Consider the following 19,124-nt stretch of genomic DNA (forward strand, 5'->3'; position numbering starts at 1 on the left):
GTATCCACAGAGTAAGAAAGAGCTGGTCTCACTTATAACAAGAGGTGCAAAGCACAGACCTAGTTTCCTGTAAGGACTTCCCAGGAGCAGATGGGAACTGGGTGGAAGAGACAGTAGTTGGGATGTTTTGAAATCCTTCTCATCTCAGTTTTGTAACACCCTCATCCATCTTCTGCGTCCCTTTTCCCTCAAGCAAGTTAATAGATTAACCTTAGAACACAGAGTATCAGAGGCCAAAACTCTGCACCTGAGAAAACAGTGTAGCTTCACACGTACAGAGGAATAAATCATTTCACAGTCTCTCTCCAGTGAAGCCCAGAAAGAAAAAGCATGAACAGGGGGATTTGGCCTGTAGACGATTATTACCCATAACAGGTGGTGGAAACGCCAATGGTAAAAGCTGCATTTTGGCAACTAAAACTGCAACCCAAACATAATGATGTTCACAGGGGCTCTGTCTGTTTTTCTGGCTGCTATGATGCTATAGTAACATCTGAACAGTGCCAGACAAATTACTGTAATTGTTTCCTTTGCTACAGATTCCTGGACAGGTACAGGAAGTATCCTTTCAAGCGAAGACTGAAGAAGGAAAAAAAAAGAACGAAGAAAAAAGAAAAAAAATTACCAGAAACCACGACTAAAAGAAACCAAAAATTGTTTCAACATCCAGCCTCAAGTGCTCTACTTCCTTAATGATCAGAGTCACACCAGGGAAAATTACATTATTAGTATAATAACAGAGGAAAAGGCAACTTAGCTGCACATCCTTAAAAGTTGTTTATCTAGTTTAGAATTACACTGATAGAGTTTATAAAAAAGCCTATGTTTTCAGGATTTGGATTGGCTTTGAAAGTGATCAAGGCAAGGATTCAGAAGGACTCCTCCAGAGTAGCCTCAGAATTGATAATGCTGGACTAAGACTCAATGAAAGAAGAGTATGGGTGTGACACAGCATAATGTTTAAGACGACAGGTTTTAAAGTCAGATGGAACTGCAGTCAAATCTGAACCCTACCACTTAAGTACAATAGCTCTTAAGGTTAAATAGCACCTTGAGCAAAGCACTCCATCTTCAGGGTCTCCAGTTTCCTCACTGGCAATGTGGAATAATAATACACACATACCTCAACATATTGCCAGATTTGAAAAGCCTAAGTCAGATAAAGCGTTAAATTTGGTGCCTGGTACACAGTAGACATGTCAAATAACCATATCTACACTTATTGTCATCATTATCTTAGAGTGAGAACAAGTTAGTCGTCCTTTTCCTTAATTCCAGACAAGGATATACATATATGCACATGTGCTAAGTTGCTTCACTTGTGTCTGACTCTTTGTGACCCTATGGGCTGTAGTCTGCCAGGCTCCTTTGTCCATGGGATTCTCCCGTCCATGGGAATACTGGAGTGGGTTGCCATTCCCTCCTCCAGGGGACCTTCCTGACCAGGGATCGAGCCCACAGCTCTTATGTCTCCTATATTTGCATGTGGGTTCTTTACCACCAGTGCCACCTGGGAAGCCCAAGAACATATATATATATATCCCTTCCTAATAAAAAACAATTTATCCTTAAAAACTAGGGATAAAACAACCATATGACCCAATAATCCCACTACCAAGCATATACCTTCAGGAACCCACAATTGAAAAAGACACTTGCACCCCAGTGTTCAGCACTATTTACAATACCTAGACATGGAAGCGACCTAGATGTCCACGGACCAATGCATGGATAAAGAAGTTGTGGTATGTGTACACAATAGAACATTACTCGGCCATAAAAGGGAACACATTTGACACCGTTCTAACAGGGTGGATGAGCCCAGAGCCTATCACACAGAGTGAAGTAAGTCAGACAGACAAATGTCGTGTATTAACACACGTGTATGGACTGAGCCAGACGGCAGCAATGAGCCTATCTGGAGGGCGGCAGTGGAGATGCAGGAACAGAGAACAGGCTTGTGGACACAAGAGACGAAGGAGAAGGTGGGACGGATTGAGAGAGTAGCACTGAAACATATACATTACCGTGTGTAGAATAGGTAGCCAGTGGAAATTAACTGCCTGGCACAAGGAGGTCAAAACTGGCACTCTGTGATAACCTAGAGGGCTGGGATGGGGTGGGAGGAAGGCAGGGCACAGGGAAGGGACGTGTGTATATCCATGGCTGATTCATGTTGATACATGCTAGAAACCAACACAATACTGCAAAGCACTTATCCTCCAATTAAAAGTAAATAAATTAAAAAAACAATTTAACACTGAGAACTTGCAATGTTCCAGTCATTCCTCTAAGCTCATTTTGTGTATTAGCTCACATATGGGGAAAGTACTCTTCACAACCCTATTTTAAAGATGAGGAAACTGAGAGGCAAAAAGAGGCTAAGTGGCTTGCTCCAGGGCAATAATTGTGACTAGTGGGTCCAGGACACCCATTTGGGCTACGTTGTTCTGAAACCCAGATGCTTTATCTTTAGGTATAGGGAAATGAAGTGATTTACCCAAAGAAATGAAAATATAGTTATTGTCATAAGGGAGACTAGAGACCACACTTCCTGCTTGTTTTACTAGAAGAGTCTGAGAGATGGGGCAGCGGCGATAAGGTCAGGTGAAGAACAGTTCAAAGAGCCCTGTGTTCCAGCATGCCAGATAGAGCTTACATGTCTCCAAGGAATACCGTGATCCTACCAAGGAAACAGAACTAAGAGCTCCCACAGGATCAGTCTGGCTCTATTGCCTTATCCTAGCTAACCGCATAATCCAAAGCAAATGAACTGAGAAGTTACAGTGGAAGTGACTTTGATCCCATCATCTTTTCTGGGCAAACAGCAAATACGCAGAAGTCAGGATCGCTTATTATAGCCTAAGATCTCTACATGTAATCCAGACAGTACTCTTGGGAGACTGGGCTTTCTAGAGAGGCAGTGATGTGAGTAAGCATTCTTCTCCCCAATAAGACAAGTGGCACCTCAAAAAATTCAAGCCAGTTAAATCCCTACTGAAGAAATTTCTACTTCCTGCACTCAGCAGTTCAATTTAGACACAAGTAAGAGAGCCAGTCATACAAATTCTCAGTGCTCAGAGGAAGTACCCAGAACACATAATAGGTCCCACTGGGTTTCTTGATTGGTAGGACAGAGTTTGGTGAACTTGTTCACATATACAATACTCTTTTGAAGGCTTCCTATGCATCAGTCATTGGGTCAGTGTTGGGGATTCCATGGAAAACCACACAGATGCCACACCTGTCCTGGTAAAATAAGCATATTCTCTGAGTTAAGGTACATGGTAAGTTGTTAACTTAAGAGTGCAAGGTACTTGCACTAAAATAGTATCTCACATGTGCATGCTTGTATGCTAAGTCATTTCAGTCGTGTCCGACTACATGATTCCAGGGACTGTAGCCCACCAGGCTCCACTGTCCGTGGGATTCTCCAGGCAAGAATACTGGAGTGGGTTGTCATGCCCTCCTCCAGGGGATCTTCCCAATCCAGGGATCCAACCTGTGTCTCCTGTGGCTCCTGCATTGCAGGTAGATTCCTTACCACTGAACCACCAGGGAAGCCCCACTAGTGAAGTCCCTGAATATCTCCCAGGACACTCATTTTTTGGACAAAATAATCATAAGAGGATTTGACAATAGGATCTCTAATAGTTCAGCCAAGGCTTTATCCATGGAAGACAGGGATTGAGGGAATTGATGAAGATAGCTATCCGAAGGCCACAGTGCCTAAAGCAGCATAGACAATAATACAGCCAAACTCATCTATAACTATAGCCGAATATCATTAAACGGCAACTTCAAGAATAAAGCCAAGGGGAAATTAACCTACATTTGTAACCAAAGGGCCAATGTTATTGATGCTTTAATAATTAGTCCCTTCCTGCTTATCTTCATCCACAAGGCTGAGTATCTTAGACAGGGTCATAAAGGATACTCTGCCCTTTGTACACACTTTGTCTCTTTAGAGTGTTGTACTGCAGCCTAACAGCTGTGAATGAATGGTGAATGGTGAACGTAGGGATTTAATAGGACCAGCATTCATTCATTCAGTCACTGATCCATCATCTCTGGGTGTCTTCCATGTTTCAAGCGCTGTTTCATGGCCCTGGAGATAAAATGACGAGTATAGGAAAGGTCTCTTGACTCCTGGAAGCTTATGTTGTGATGAGGAGAGAGGCAATAAACAAAGAGAATGTGATAAGCGCTATAAAAATGTGAAGACAGAAGAATGGGTTAGAAAGTGACCAGCAGGTTGGGGAGATGATCTGGGACAGGGTGATAGGAAAAGATCCTCTCTGATGGTGACGTTTAAAGTGAAACCTGAATGGTCTAAATGATGACAAGGAATGAGCATCTCACATACCGAGAGTTTTGCTTATGGATCAGAGAATTTATACACTTTATGTGACTTTCGGGAGAAATTCCTTAGTACTTATATGGCAGTGTATTTGAGACAGATCGAGACACACCCTTCATTCCCTCTTCTGAGAGAACTGAACATTCTGGTTCTTGATAAAGACTGCTAGCTAGACATCTTAAAAAGAACTCAGAATCTGTTCATTCCCAATTCATTTCTTTAAACTTAATAAAAATCTTCCTGTGTTGTCGATGGAAACAGAAATTGGTGCAACATTACTGGCAGGACGTCTGATAAAACTGTGCTGCAGACTTTAATATACGCATGCTTTTATACTGGCAAGTCTACTGAAAATGTATTATTATAAAGATATACTTATAAATATTATATATAGTTTTATGGCACTAATGGTAAAGAACCCACCTGCCAATGCAGGAGATGTAAAGAGACATGAGTTCGATCCTTGGGTCAGGAAGATCCCCCCTGGAAGAGGGCATAGCAACCCATTCCAGTATTCTTACCTAAAGAATCCCTTGGACAGAGGAGCCTGGTGGGCTACAGTCCATAGGGTCATAAGTAGTCAGACATGACTGAAGCGACTTGGCATGTATGCATGCAATTACAAATATCTTACATAGTTTAGCTATAGATATTATTGCTGCAACATTGTTTATAATGGCATGAATTGGAAAATAATAATGCCCCCCAAAATTGAATTAATCAAGGTAAATTGTATTCCTTTATATAATGAAATAAAAGTGAAACACTTGAAAAACAGTGATCACACTCAGTAAGAGCTCATTGACTCTCAGTTACTGTGAACATCATGCTTACTCAGCCAGTCATAGAAAACTAAATTTTCAACAAATATTAATTGATATAGAAAGATGTTTGGGGGATGTGGAGATGAAAAAATATATATATTCTTGGTTAAAAAAAGATCCTTGGTAAAGACTTCAAAGTTCTCAGTGTGAGATCTTAAGTTGAACTCTTTGGACCATCAAGAAATAAAAAATTAGGACACTGATATTCTTGGCTCAGCTCTAGGATAAAAAATGAACCATCACGGCAGAGTCTTAGGGATGAATTCTGATTCTTTAATTTGACCTCATATGCCCATTTCTGTAAGTCCAGGAACTGTCCTGTGCAGGATTCGGTAACCCCACCCAATTTGTCACCATAAGATGCACCAGAAAGTTACTTTTGCTGCCACAACTGCTTAAATTCTGTTTGAGGCGTGGGTTCCAACTCTTACAGAGTTCTTCAGTCTAATTAATTCGAATTGTACTCTTTGTGAGGGACTCAAAATGTAGTTTCCCTTTCCATAAAAATGATGATTTGTTTCCTCCCAAATGTGGAGTTATTACCCTTGCTGCCTTTTCTTTATGCCCTTTGGGAAAGTTACTCAGCTTCCAAGTTTCCTTGTCTGTAAAACAGTTAAGAGAATGAAATGTGTTAATGTATATCCTAAACCTTTAAATCTGCTTCTTAATTATTCATGATCAATTATCTCAATTATTTAGACAAATCTCAATTGAATTACCATTTTGGAGGACTCTCTTGGCTTTCTTCGTTCAAGATCTCTCCCATTTTTTTGTCCCTTCTCTTAAAACAATGTCAAAATACATACCTATCAAAAAACCCAGAGCTTCTAAGCACAACTTGCAAAGCCTTTCCTCTATGCATGTTCAACCATCCCCTGAGACCTAGGTGCATTCTAAGTAGGATCTTCAGTGGCAGGTTGGGGCAGGAAGAGCTGCCCAACAGATAAAGGCAGGGAGTTGAGAGGGGGAACGTGTATGATGCTTTCCATTTTGGCACTGGCTCAACCTCAGAGTGGTCTCCTTCCCAGTGCTCCCAGCTTAGCTCCATCTCCTTACCTGCCCCAGCTCTGAACCTGCTGCAAAGACTCTGTCTTTAAAGCAACTGTTATTCTGATGTATAAATATGATGCCTTAAGAGAAGCAGTCTCTCTTTTGAAATGCCTCCACTTCTTTAGTTTTTCTCTTTCTTTGTGGTTGTTTTGTTTAGTCACCAAGTTATGGCCAACTCTTTGCAATCCCAGGGACTGTAGCCCACCAGGCTCCACTGTCCATGGAATTCTCCAGGCGAGAATAGTGGAGCGGGTTGTCATTTCCTTCTCCAGGGATCTTCCTGACCCAGGGATTGAACCCAGGTCTCCTGCATTGGCAGGCAGATTCTTTACCATCTGAGCCACCCGGGAAGCCCTTTCTTTTGTCCTGTCACACCTGAGATGTTTACTCATCTGCACTTTTTTTCCCCCCTACAAGCTAAAGCTAGTGTTTCTCAGAGAGAAGTCTGTGGCCTGGCCACAACAAAGTCACTGAGGGGAGGGAGGCTGAAATTTCTGTGCTCCACACCTGACCTAAAAAATGAATCTCCTGCTCAGGAATTTGCATTTATAAAGGAACCCCAGGTGACCCTAATGCACATGAAATCCTGAGAACCATAATCCAAGGAGTGACAGGCAGTGATGGACACGGGGCAGTGTTTGTGAGCAATGTTCCATTGATACAACGGTAGCTGAAAATACCTTCAAAACTCAAAGGGGTTTGAGAGTTTGCCGCAAAGGCCAGAGGGGCAGGAAGTAGCTCTGAAGTACTGGGAGATATTCCTACTGGAGTGGGAAAGTCTATAGATAGGCTAGCATCTGTAAGTTAAGCTGGCAGAGAGGAGGGCTTAGTGTTTTTCCTTCCTTCCTCCTTCCTTCCCTCTCACTCGCTCTTCCTTCCATACCTTGCTTCCTTTTTTTCTTTTTAACTTCATACAAAAAATGTGAATCAATTTAATGGTAGTAATGAACACTGAGATTTTTACATTAATCTCCTGGTCACATACAGTGTGTTCTCCCTTTCTAATTAGGTAATCAAGTTATTAATTATGCCTAATAGTTGTATGTTTGCCTATTAAAATTAATTGAAAACCAAATGTTTTCCATTGATAAAAGAAAGAAATCCATACCTATAGCCCAGAAAGCATTAGTGTGGTGTTCATGATAATGACTTAGAAGAAATGGGGCTGGAGAGGCAGAGTTGTCAGAGCAGAGGGTGCTAAGTTATATTCTAGAGCATGGACAATTTTCCAGGCTAGCCTTTGAATATTTGCACATTTCAGCTCTACCCCAGGAGGTTAGTATTGGTTATGTCTTTAGTAGTCATTTACAACCAGGGAGAGAAGGGCCCTTGGCACTGCCACACAGTCGGCAATTGGCCAAGGCAGACCCTGAACCCACGTGGTCTGGTTCCAGAGTCCACTCTCTTAGCTCTATGACTCAGTGATTACCTCCTCCAAAGAAAGCTTCTCACCTAGAACATGGGGATGTATTACCTGCCTCAAAAGGCTGCTATGAGGATTAATACATGGAAATCCTTTCATAGAGTATCTGTGATACCGGTGCCATGTATGTATCTAGTATCAGTCATTAGTATTAGTAATTATCAATGGTCAATATAATTAGGGCTGGAACTATGTGCTCATGCCTGCATGCATGCTAAGTCAGTTCAGTCGTGTCTGATTCTTTGAGACCCTATGGACTGTAGCCTACCAGGCTCCTCTGTACACAGGATCCTCCAGGCAAGAATACTGGAGTGGGTTGCCACACCCGCCTCCAGGGGATCTTCCTGATCCAGTGATTGAACCTGCATCTCTTACATCTCTTGCAGTGACAGGAGAGTTCTTTACCACTAGCATCACCTGGGAAGCCCCAGTGTAACCACAATAACATATAATAATAATTACAATGATTATTAATTGATAGTCACATTTTACTGGACAGTAATATAACAAAAACATAGGCAGAATAACAAATATCTTTAATGAGGGCTGAGTGGAACATCTTTTAAAATGTGTTCTTCCAATGCCCTGTATCAGAAGCATCTGGGATGCTTGTCAAAAAAAACAAAAAAACAAAAAAAAAAAAAAAGAGAGAGAGAGAGAGGGATCCCAAGAGCCCCAACCAAAACCCACTATGATGAGATCCCCAAATCTGTATATTTAGCAAAGGTCCTAAGCACTTCTGAACACTAATGTTTGTGATTCCTTGACAGAAAGATGATATTAAAACATGAGAGAAGAGAAAAAAGTCAGCTGTCAGACAACCTACATATTTCTCTGCATGTAAGAGTTAAATAGCTCAAAGGCATGTACAGCTAGTCCTTCCAGGAAGTGGTATTTCTGATTTCTGTCATAAAGCTAAATGATTTTTGACTTGATAAAGTTTGCACTTACAATGTAATTAAATAATTTCCATACCATTGTGCTCTATTAGGATTGGATTAATCCAAGCAATAAAAATAGAATAATAATGATGATGGATGATGGTGGATAAAGATGGGGGATGATGATAATTATAAAGTGCTTGATGTTTTACATCAAAATTATACGGTCCTATTTTCATTAACTTTATGCTAAACCATGGAGACAAGAGTGATTTGCAAACTTTTTAAGCAGCAATTCAGGAGTAATTTTAAATGACTTGTCATCTTTATGGTGCCCTCTTGTATCGCTCTACCCATCTTTTCTAGTATCTCTGTGGTAGGGGCTTTTAACTCTAGAATTATAAGTTTTAGGTCTATGTTAAAATACCTCAACATTAATAAGCATTGAAAAGTAAAAACTGATAAATAGATCAAACAAGACGCTCCAAAAGCAGAGCCACTATAAAATTAGGTTCCCAACCTACAGGGTATTCCATGTTCAAGTATTACAAAATATTTCAGGAAAAGTTATTACTAATGAGAATTACAATATCCTAATTTCTTGTCCAGTTCCACCTAGTTATTACCACTTCTCCACGTCAACCATCAAATGTCAAGGAAGAAAATATTTCCAGTCTTTGAACCATAAAAGCAACCATCGCTCTCAGAATCTATAATGCCCAAACATTTAGCAAAGAGAAAATAAAATTGTAATGGACAGGAATTAGAGCAAACTCCAGGAGACAGTGGAGGACAGAGGAGCCTGGTGTGCTGCAGTCCAAGGGGTGCAAAGAGTTGGACACGACTTAGCGACTGCACAACAAAAGAAAATAGTTGGTGATGATGTTTAGAGAAAAGAATTTGATTTCTCCTGCCAAGGAACTGCCAGAAGGAAGCAACCGGCAGATAAATATGACACTGCACATGCATCTGTACCTAGCCGCCTCTGTCATGCTTTGAGGACTGTCCAAAATGCAGCGCTTTCGAAGACGACAGAGAGAAAGGAAACTGGATGCATGCCCTTCATTTCCTTCCCTGCGCATAAATACCTCCACCTGTGCCAGGAGACGAAAACAGGAGGACGTGCGAGGAGGGAACCTCTTCACTATCTACCGAGCAGCTGCTCGGTTTCACTGACAGCTGCTGGAGGTAGCCCACAAGAAAAGCGCCTGCAACTCTGTAATTGATGATGACTTAAAGTATGAAAATGAGCACATTCAGACATTTCACAAGGAAAGAATGAATAGTCAATACTAGCAAAGTCCATTTTTCTTATGCCAAGATTTTGATGGTGGTTTCTCTGGGTAAGCAAATGTTTCTTTTTATATCGAACTCTTAGCTCAATACTACATATTGACAAAGCATGAATACTTTGTGTTCATTTTCCTAAATGAACCTTGGAATTACTTACAAAATCCTTCACTTTCCTTGGTAGCTGTTGCCACATAAAGCATCTATTGGAAGAGGAAGGTCCAAAGAGAGGGTGAGACAGAGTAAAGAAAGAAAACAAAACAAATATAGAAAGAATAATCAGAGCAGGAAAAAGAACTTTCACAATTAGACATGTAACTAAAATCATTGCCTCTTGTTTTCAGGCAATATTCAGTACCTAATGGGAGTTCCTTGGAAGAGATTTTATTTTCTGCGTATCTTATACTTTATTATTAATGCTGCAAATCTTATTTGTGCCTGAGAATGGGAATGAGTATGGGGCACACAGTGGCATACAAAAGGCTGGCCTTGGCTCCCAAAAGCCATTTTTAGTTCAGTCGTTCAGTCATGTCCGACACCATGGACTGCGGCATGCCAGGCTTCCCTTGCCATCACCAACTCCCAGAGCTTGCTCAAACTCATGTCCATGGAGTCAGTGATGCCATACAACCATCTCATCCTCTGTTGTCCCCTTCTCCTCCAGCCTTCAATCTTTCCCAGCATCAGGGTCTTTTCCAATGAGTCAGTTCCTCGCATGAGGTGGCCAAAGTATTGGAGTTTCAAATTCAGTATCAGTCCTTCCAATGAATGAATATTCAGGACTGATTTCCTTTAGGATGGACTGGTTGGATCTCCTTGCAGTCCAAGGGACTCTCAAGAGTCTTCTCCAACACCACAGTTTAAAAGCATCAATTCTTCGGTGCTCAGCTTTCTTTATAGTCCAACTCTCACATTCATACATGACCACTGGAAAAACCATAGCTTTGACTAGATGGACCTTTGTTGGCAAAGTAAAGTCTCTGCTTTTTAGTATGCTGTCTAGGTTGGTCATAGCTTTTCTTTCAAGGAGCAGGTGTCTTTTAATTTCATGGCTGCAGTCACAATCTGCAATGGTTTTGGAGCCCCCCTGCCCCCACCAGAATAAGCTCGCTCACTGTTCCCACTGTTTCCCCGTCTATTTGCCAGCTCTGTGTGCAGTGTAATACACCACATTGTTAGCTTGGAAGCAGCTTTGGTGACAGTACTTTTACCACAGAAACCGGAAATGTTACCAACCAGAGCTCTGTTTCCCTTCCCACACCCCCGCCCCAGAAAGTTGATTGCTAAATAAATATCTACCAGAGTCCACCAGCCACATGAAGTCTTGACAAGTATCTGTAATTGTAAGTAAACACGTTCTCTGTGCTACACATGTTCCCTGCGTATAATATTTACAAGTATCCTTAAGAAGGGCCAGGATATCTGTTTTTATTTCTGCTAGACAAGGAGAATGAAAACTCAGAGATTAAGTAATCCACCAGTATCTCAAAGCTTTAATTAAGACATACTTTGAATCCAAAATACACCTTCATATCCTATATAATTCTGTCTTCCAAGATTAATGGGTTATGAGATCCTGGAGAAAAATGCTGTCAAAGGAAAGCTTGATATACATGCCAATAGAAAACACTGATATTAAGGTGGAAGGACGCAGGCTCGGTGTTTGAGGAGTCCTGGGGGTGTCTAGGGGCCCGATGCAAGGCTCCATGCTCTCTGTCGCCCTCTGTTCACCTGAACCTCAAAGGAAGATACAAGGGCATGCTCACCAAGTCCCTGGATGCTGCCGAGCCTGCAAGGACATATCATCTCACTTGTGTATTACGTAGATTTGTCCGAACAGTCCAGTCTCCTTTCTGGAGTCAGGAAAATTTAACAAAGTGAAATGAATAAAGGAAAGGTCATATGCATCATGTGAAAGAGAGAACGGTATGACTCCTGAAGAGAGAAGAGTTTGGGAGGAGATTGAAGGCTGTCTTTCGCCTCTGAAGAAGAAATTCTCCCATCTCTGCAGAAGAGACTCTTTCATCCAGGGAGTGGAATTTAACTAACAAAGGAGAGCTATAGGAAGGAAGATTCCATTTCAACAGGAAGAGGCATTTTCTAGTACAAAGTAGTGTACTAGTCATCTCTCAGTTTATTCAAGGAGAATTTAAAAGTCATCTCTCATGAAGTAATGATTAAATATGCAGGATTTGAAGCCAAGATCCAGGTTCAAATCTGAGCTCCATGGCTTCCTAGCTATATGATCCTAGGCAAGTCTCAGTGGTTTCCTCATCTGCAAAATGAGGATAATAGCACCTAATTCAATGGGTTGTTATCAGAATTAAAAGAAATAATGTAAGTAATTATATAGAAAGTGTTATAACAGTGCCTAGTACAAGGTCAGGCTTATGGAAACATTCACTGCCACTTTGGGATCTAGAGGGTTCCTTCCTTGAGATAAATCAGAAGTTACATCAATCTTAGTAGTCTGATTTTGTGTTTACTTAACTTCCCCTAGAACAAAAATATTTGTTGACAAATTGAGACTCTTAGTCCTTAATAATATTTATTAAGACTGCCATGGAAAATGACAGCATAAATTCTAGAGGAAGTGGAGGCAACACTTATTAAAAGAGTTTTAATAACTTCTAAGTGTTTCTGAATATATTTTTTAAATATATATTTTATTTCCTAGTAGCTCAAATGGTAAAGAATCCACCTTCAATGCAGGAGACCCAGGTTCAATCCCTGGGTTGGGAAGATCCTCTGGAGAATGAAATTGCAACCCACTCCACTATTCTTACCTGGGAACTCCCATGGACAGAGGATCCCAGTCCACGGGGTTGCAAAGATTCGAACACAACTGAGCAACTAACACAGACATCATGTCCCTAAGAAACAGACCAACAAATTAGCCTTGACATTTAACATCCTTCTAAAAATGATGTTCCTGACTTTGTATATTAGTACCTTTTTCACCCTTACTTTCATTCAAATGGGAAGTAAGTTGATATACTGCTACCTGTGGGAATAGGGGTTATAGTTACATTTCTTTTTATCTGACCACAAATTTTATTTTTTGAAAGATTTCCTATGTAACCATTAGTTTTGATAAGTGCTCTCAGGCTAAAAAAGATGCATAGAGTTATTCTCAAAAGGAATCATCATTATTTAGTTCTTGAATTTTTACCAATAGGCAAACTTGACTCCACTATGGTTCTCAGTCTGAGCCATTGTCCAAGGAAGAAATGTCCATAAAGAAAGGATAATTAGCATTGAACAAAGCTAGTAGAGGTGATGGAATTCCAGTTGAGCTATTTCAAATCCTGGAATCAAGATGATGCTGTGAAAGTGCTGTACTCAATATGCCAGCAAATTTGGAAAACTCAGCAGTGGACACAGGACTGGAAAAGGTCAGTTTTCATTCCAATCCCAAAGAAAGGCAATGCCAAAGAATGCTCAAACTACCACACAATTGCACTCATCTCACACACTAATAAAGTAATGCTCAAAATTCTCCAAGCCAGGCTTCAGCAATACATGAACCATGAACTTCCTGATGTTTAAGCTGGTTTTAGAAAAGGCAGAGGAACTAGAGATCAAATGGCCAACATCCACTGGATCATCAAAAAACAAGAGAGTTCCAGAAAAACATCTATTTCTGCTTTATTGACTATGCCAAAGCCTTTGACTGTGTGGATCACAATAAACTGTGGAAAATTCTGAAAGAGATGGGAATACCAGACCATCTGATCTGCCTCTTGAGAAACCTATATGCAGGTCAGGAAGCAACAGTTAGAACTGGACATGGAACAATAGACTGTTTCCAAATAGGAAAAGGAGTACATCAAGTCAAGGCTGTATGTTGTCATCCAGCTTATTTAACTTATTTGCAGAGTACATCATGAGAAACGCTGGGCTGGAAGAAGCACAAGCTGGAATCAAGATTGCCAGGAGAAATATCAATAATCTCAGATATGCAGATGACACCACCCTTATGGCAGAAAGTGAAAAGGAACTAAAAAGCCTCTTGATGAAGGTGAAAGAGGAGAGTGAAAAAGTTGGCTTAAAGCTCAACATTCAGAAAACGAAGATCATGGCATCTGGTCCAATCACTTCATGGGAAATAGATGGGGAAACGGTGGAAACAGTGTTAGACTTTATTTTTTGGGGCTCCAAAATCACTGCAGATGGTGACTGTAGCCATGAAATTAAAAGATGCTTACTCCTTGGAAGGAAAGTTATGACCAACCTAGATAGCATATTCAAAAGCAGAGACATTACTTTGCCAACCAAGGTCCGTCTAGTCAAGGCTATGGTTTTTCCAGTGGTCATGTATGGATGTGAAAGTTGGACTGTGAAGAAAGCTGAGTGCCGAAGAATTGATGCTTTTGAACTGTGGTGTTGGAGAAGACTCTTGAGAGTCCCTTGGACTGCAAGGAGATCCAACCATTCTAAAGGAGATTGGTCCTGGGTGTTCTTTGGAAGGACTGATGCTAAAGCTGAAACTCCAATACTTTGGCCACATGATGCGAAGAGCTGACTCATTGGAAAAGACTCTGATGCTGGGATGGATTGGGAGCAGGAGAAGAAGGGGATAAAAGAGGATGAGATGGCTGGATGGCATCATCAACTCGATGGACATGAGTTTGGGTGAACTCCAGGAGTTGGTGATGGACAGGGAGGCCTGGCGTGCTGCTATTCATGGGGTCACAAGGAGTCGGACACAACTGAGCGACTGAACTGAACTGAGCATTACTTAGCCTGAAGAACAGAAGGCTAAAGAGGGAAAAAAAAATCTTGTGCAATACCTATTTCAAAAATACAAAGATTATTATTTGAGAGATAGTTACTGTATGTTCTTCATGTCCCCTGAGGATAAACAAGAAAGTCAGAAAAAAAAAAAAAAATACAGCTTAAATGAGAGCAATAGGGATTTTGGATAATCTTTTTAAAAAGAACTCCTGGGTAAAGAGTGCCATTGAGTATCAGAAGAGGTTAGCAAGAGACAGTGCAAAATCTTTTCCTCTAGGAGTGTTAGTTGTGTTACACTGTTTTCCAATTTGTTTCACCACTTGCTTTACTATTTGTATTAATAAAGAAGGACAAGAAAAAGCTAACCCTTTCCTTCCCAGGGATGTTAATCCACAGACAAACATAGGATCACTACTAAAGACCTGTTAGTCGCTTTCTGTTCTTCATCCCAGGTGATCCACATTTTCCTTCCCTCATATAATATGGAGCTGGACTTAAGCGATCCCCCCTGGTTCTGAAACTCTCATTATTCCATCCACTGCCTGGGTGCTCCTGTTCTTCTAGCCGCTCCTCCTTTCTCCAGTGGTTCCTCACACGTCTAATAGACACTCATCATGGGTAGGCTAAACCCTCTGAACACCTCTTCTGTGAAAATGTCATCCATTTTCATGGATTCAACTATCATCTTTAGGTGGATAACTCAGGTGGCCAGGTTATCTTTATACTATCTCTCAAACTGTAGTTCAGGATTTCCTTACTGATTAGTGAGTATTCTCATTTGGCTATTGCATAGTCACACGGTCATCAAAACCTCCAAACTTTCACAAAGGCACCTCATTTCCCTGACTTTTTAAACATTTCTCACCAATGCCTCCTTCAGTCACTCTATGTGCTAACCTTCAAAATGTGTCTCTTTTTCTCCGTCTCTGATGCAGGCACCTCCCACCTATCTTCTCCCACCTCCAATCAGTGTCCCGGCCTCTCAATTCCTGTTCTCTTACATTGCTCTCAACTTTCTTTTCCATAGTTACTATCCGTAATTCTCAAGCACATACTGATTAGACTATAGGTTCTCTACTTTGACATTCAGGGCCCCTCAAAAGCTGACTTCAAGTCACTTTCCCACATTTATCAACAATTCAAAATCCTTCTACGAGAGCCAAACTTATCCAGAGCTGCCACTGACCCTTTGCTCATCAGACCCAGCCATGGTATGTCTGTCTGAATCTCATTCATGCCTGCTTAGTCTCTTTAGCTGTGTTTGATTCTTTGCAACCCCATGGACTGTAGCCCACCAGGCTCCTCTGTCCATGGGATTCTCCAGGGAAGAATACTGCAGTGGGTTGCCATTGCCTTCTCCAGGGGATCTTCCTGACCCAAGGATTGAACCTGCATCGGCAGACAGGTTCTTTACCAGCAGTGCTACCTGGGAAGCCTGTGCGGTGTTGTCCAAAATCCAGCTTAAGGCCTACCTACCTTGGATCACCCAGTAAACAGCATTTACCTCTTCATCTACACTTCTCTCTTTAATAGTTCATTTGCTCTTAATACCTGTGGTCTTAAACTGTTAATTTTTTTCTCATATATCTTTTCCAACTCATAACTTTTTCAACTTTCAATGCATTGCAAACAATTTGAAAGCATAAACTCTTATATGACTTTGTATTCCTTGTCTTAAATAGATGTGAATGAATATTGATTAAACTGATTTTGCTCATCCTTGATTCCAAGTGTTGCTTCTATTTCTGCTTCACCAGGAGAACTATAAATAAGGCCTTCCACATTTACTTTAGTATTTCTCATAAAACTAGTAGCTTTTAATCCATCATTTCACTCTAAGGTCTATTTAATCCTTCATATGAAAACAGGAAAGAGCAGGAGGGAGAGAATAAGTTAGAGGGAAAAGAGGAAGAAGTGGAAAGGAAAGACGGCAAGTGAGGAAAGATAAAAATAAGAAGAGAAAGAAAGCCCCGTGGTTTTGCTTCCTCCAAGTTTGACAACTCAGAAATTATTTGTGAACCTTCTTACAGTTCAATCACCATTTTGGTGAATCAGTCAGGAGGATTATAACTCACATGAATTACTGTCAGGAGACTATTTCTCAGTTTCAAGTTATGTAAGTAAAACAACTAACAGCTTCACTTCTCCTACTATGAAGCAAGTTCTTGGCCATCCAACTTATCTTGTTGTTGTTATTCAAGCACTAAGTTATCTCTGACTCTCTGCGACCCCATGAACTGCAACACTCCAAGCTTCCCTGCCTTTCACTATCTCTCCAAGTTTGCTCAAACTCAAGTCCATAGAGTGGGAGATGTATTCCAACCATCTCATCCTCTGCTGTCCCCTTCTCCTCTTGGCCTCAATCTTTCCCAGCATCAAGGTCTTTAGCAGTGAGTCATCTCTTTGCATCAGGTGGCCAAAGTATTGGAGCTTCAGCAACAGTCCTTCCAATGAATATTCAGGGTTGATTTCCTTTAGGATTGATGGGTTTGATCTCCTTGAAGTCCAAAGGATTCTCAAGAGTCTTCTCCAGCACCACAGTTTGAAAGCATCCATTCTTTGGTTCTGTCTTTCTTATGGTCCAACTCTAACATCAGTAAATTAGTTCAGTTCAGTCACTCAGTGTGTCTGACTCTTTGAGACCCCATGGACTGCAGCATACTAGGCTGCCCTATCCATCACTAACTCCCAGGGCTTGCTCAAACTCATGTCCATCAAGTTGATGAAGCCATCCACCAATCTCATCCTCTTTTATTCCCTTCTCCTCCTGCCTTCAATCTCTCCCAGCATCAGGGTCTTTTCCAATGGGTTAGTTCTTTGCTAAAGTATTGGTGGCCAAAGTATTGGAGCTTAAGCTTCAGCATCAGTCCTTCCAGAGAATATTCAGGATGGATTTCCTTTAGGATTGACTGGTTTGATCTCTCTGCTGTCCAAGGGACTCTCAAGAGTCTTCTCCAACACCACATTTCAAAAGCATCAATTCTTTGGCACTCAGCTTTCTTTACGGTCCAACTCTCACATCCATACATGACTACTGGAAAAACCATAGCTTGACTATATGACCTTTGTCGGCAAAGTGACATCTCTGCTTTTAAATATGCTGTCTAGGTTGGTCATAGCTTTTCTTCCAAGGAATAAGCATCTTTTAAATTCATGGCTGCAATTCTCATTCCCAGTGATTTTGGAGCACCCCACCCCCCCCCCTCCCCCCCGCCCAAATGAAATCTGGAAAACTATTTCCAATTTTCCCCCATCTATTTATCATGAAATGATGGGACTGGATGCCATAATCTTCATGTTTTGAATGCTGAGTCTTACCTACTGGAATGGAATTATTGCCAGTCAGTTTCTGGGTATCACAGCTGAATTTCCTTCTTTTAATTCTAGGAATATTGCCTCTTTGGCTATCTTAGTGTTTTCTGTCATTAAGATTATTTTTTTCCCTTTAGCATTAAGTCAAAGTTAATGCCTAGCCTTCTGCTGTGGCACTGTTGTTGAGTGGAGCAAATTATATCATTCTCACTAATCCATCAAATCCAAATACTAAAAATGAATTCCCCCTGGTGGCATAAACAAACCAGCCTTTAAAATGCAGAATATCATAGCAGATTGTCCTTGGCTGCTCACTATACTGTATGTTCTGACACTTGTTGGAGTATTTACAGTGCTTCTGCTAAAAAAAGAATTGATCAAGGGAAAACAGCCAAGTTCAGAGTGTTTTAAATCTACATTACATACTGTCAAAATAACTTTTAAATATATGTGAAAGTGAATATTTGCAATTCAAAACAAGAACACAAAAGGGAGAAATAGAAAATGCTTCTACTTCATATAAATTATATTAGAAAGAAGTTACTTGGATCATCCATTTTCTAGCAGACTCATGGAGAAATGGATGGCAGTGTAACAGCATCCTCCTCCCAGATATTGCCCATATAATGGAAAACAATAATCTCTAGAAAGAAAGATTAAAGATTAAGTACAAACAGCTGAACAGAAGATAATTCAGAGTATGATGACATATGGCCTTCTGATAGTATAACCATCATTTTGATATAGGAACTCGAGAATCAGATAAGTGTTTATTAAGCCCCTAGAATGCAACTGGCACTGTATCTGGTTCTTGGGAAACACAGAAGAGGCACAAGATTTGGTGCCTCTGTCAAAGGAGTAAGTAATCTAGTGCGGGGTATAAGAGCAATGTGAAAAGCACAATGTTAAATGTAAGCCTTTTGCATCGACTAGAAGAGGAACACCAAATTCAGAGAAGGGACAGAGAGCTGAATAATGGAATAGTCCATGTGGCTTCTTAAAGGAGTCAGGGAGAAAATGGGAATGAGATGGGAGCCTCAGGAATTAATACATTTTGACTCAGTGGTTGGAAGTGGTGAGGAGACAGTCTCAATAGGCATCTTCATGACAGCAACACTATTGATCAATGGGGAGCAGTTGAGGAGGCCACCTCAACTGGGGAGGAGGCTGTGTCTGTGCAGTAGAGAACACTCAATGTTGATAAGCCAATTTTAGATGGTCTTATAAATAGAAACTTGAAATACAGC

General features: G+C 40.9%; 1 protein-coding gene across 6 annotated transcripts in view; it reads right to left on the reverse strand.

The window, feature by feature from the left end:
• Positions 1-19,124, reverse strand: part of NRXN3 (neurexin 3) — a 1,787,606-nt gene that overhangs the window by 671,222 nt on the left and 1,097,260 nt on the right. The window contains exon 14 of one of the 6 annotated variants that reach the window (XM_086319417.1): positions 5,435-5,786. The exons of the other annotated variants lie outside the window; for them this stretch is intronic. Within the exon in view, the coding sequence (XP_086175543.1) occupies positions 5,629-5,786 (158 nt within the window). The 3' untranslated portion in view covers positions 5,435-5,628. Of the gene's footprint in view, positions 1-5,434; positions 5,787-19,124 lie in introns of those variants that run through there. 6 annotated transcript variants of the gene reach the window in all.

The sequence above is a fragment of the Bos grunniens genome, chromosome 10 (genome assembly GCF_055505025.1).
Source record: "Bos grunniens cultivar Pamir isolate PY7600 chromosome 10, Bosgru_T2T1.0, whole genome shotgun sequence".
NCBI classification, from domain to species: domain Eukaryota; kingdom Metazoa; phylum Chordata; class Mammalia; order Artiodactyla; family Bovidae; genus Bos; species Bos grunniens.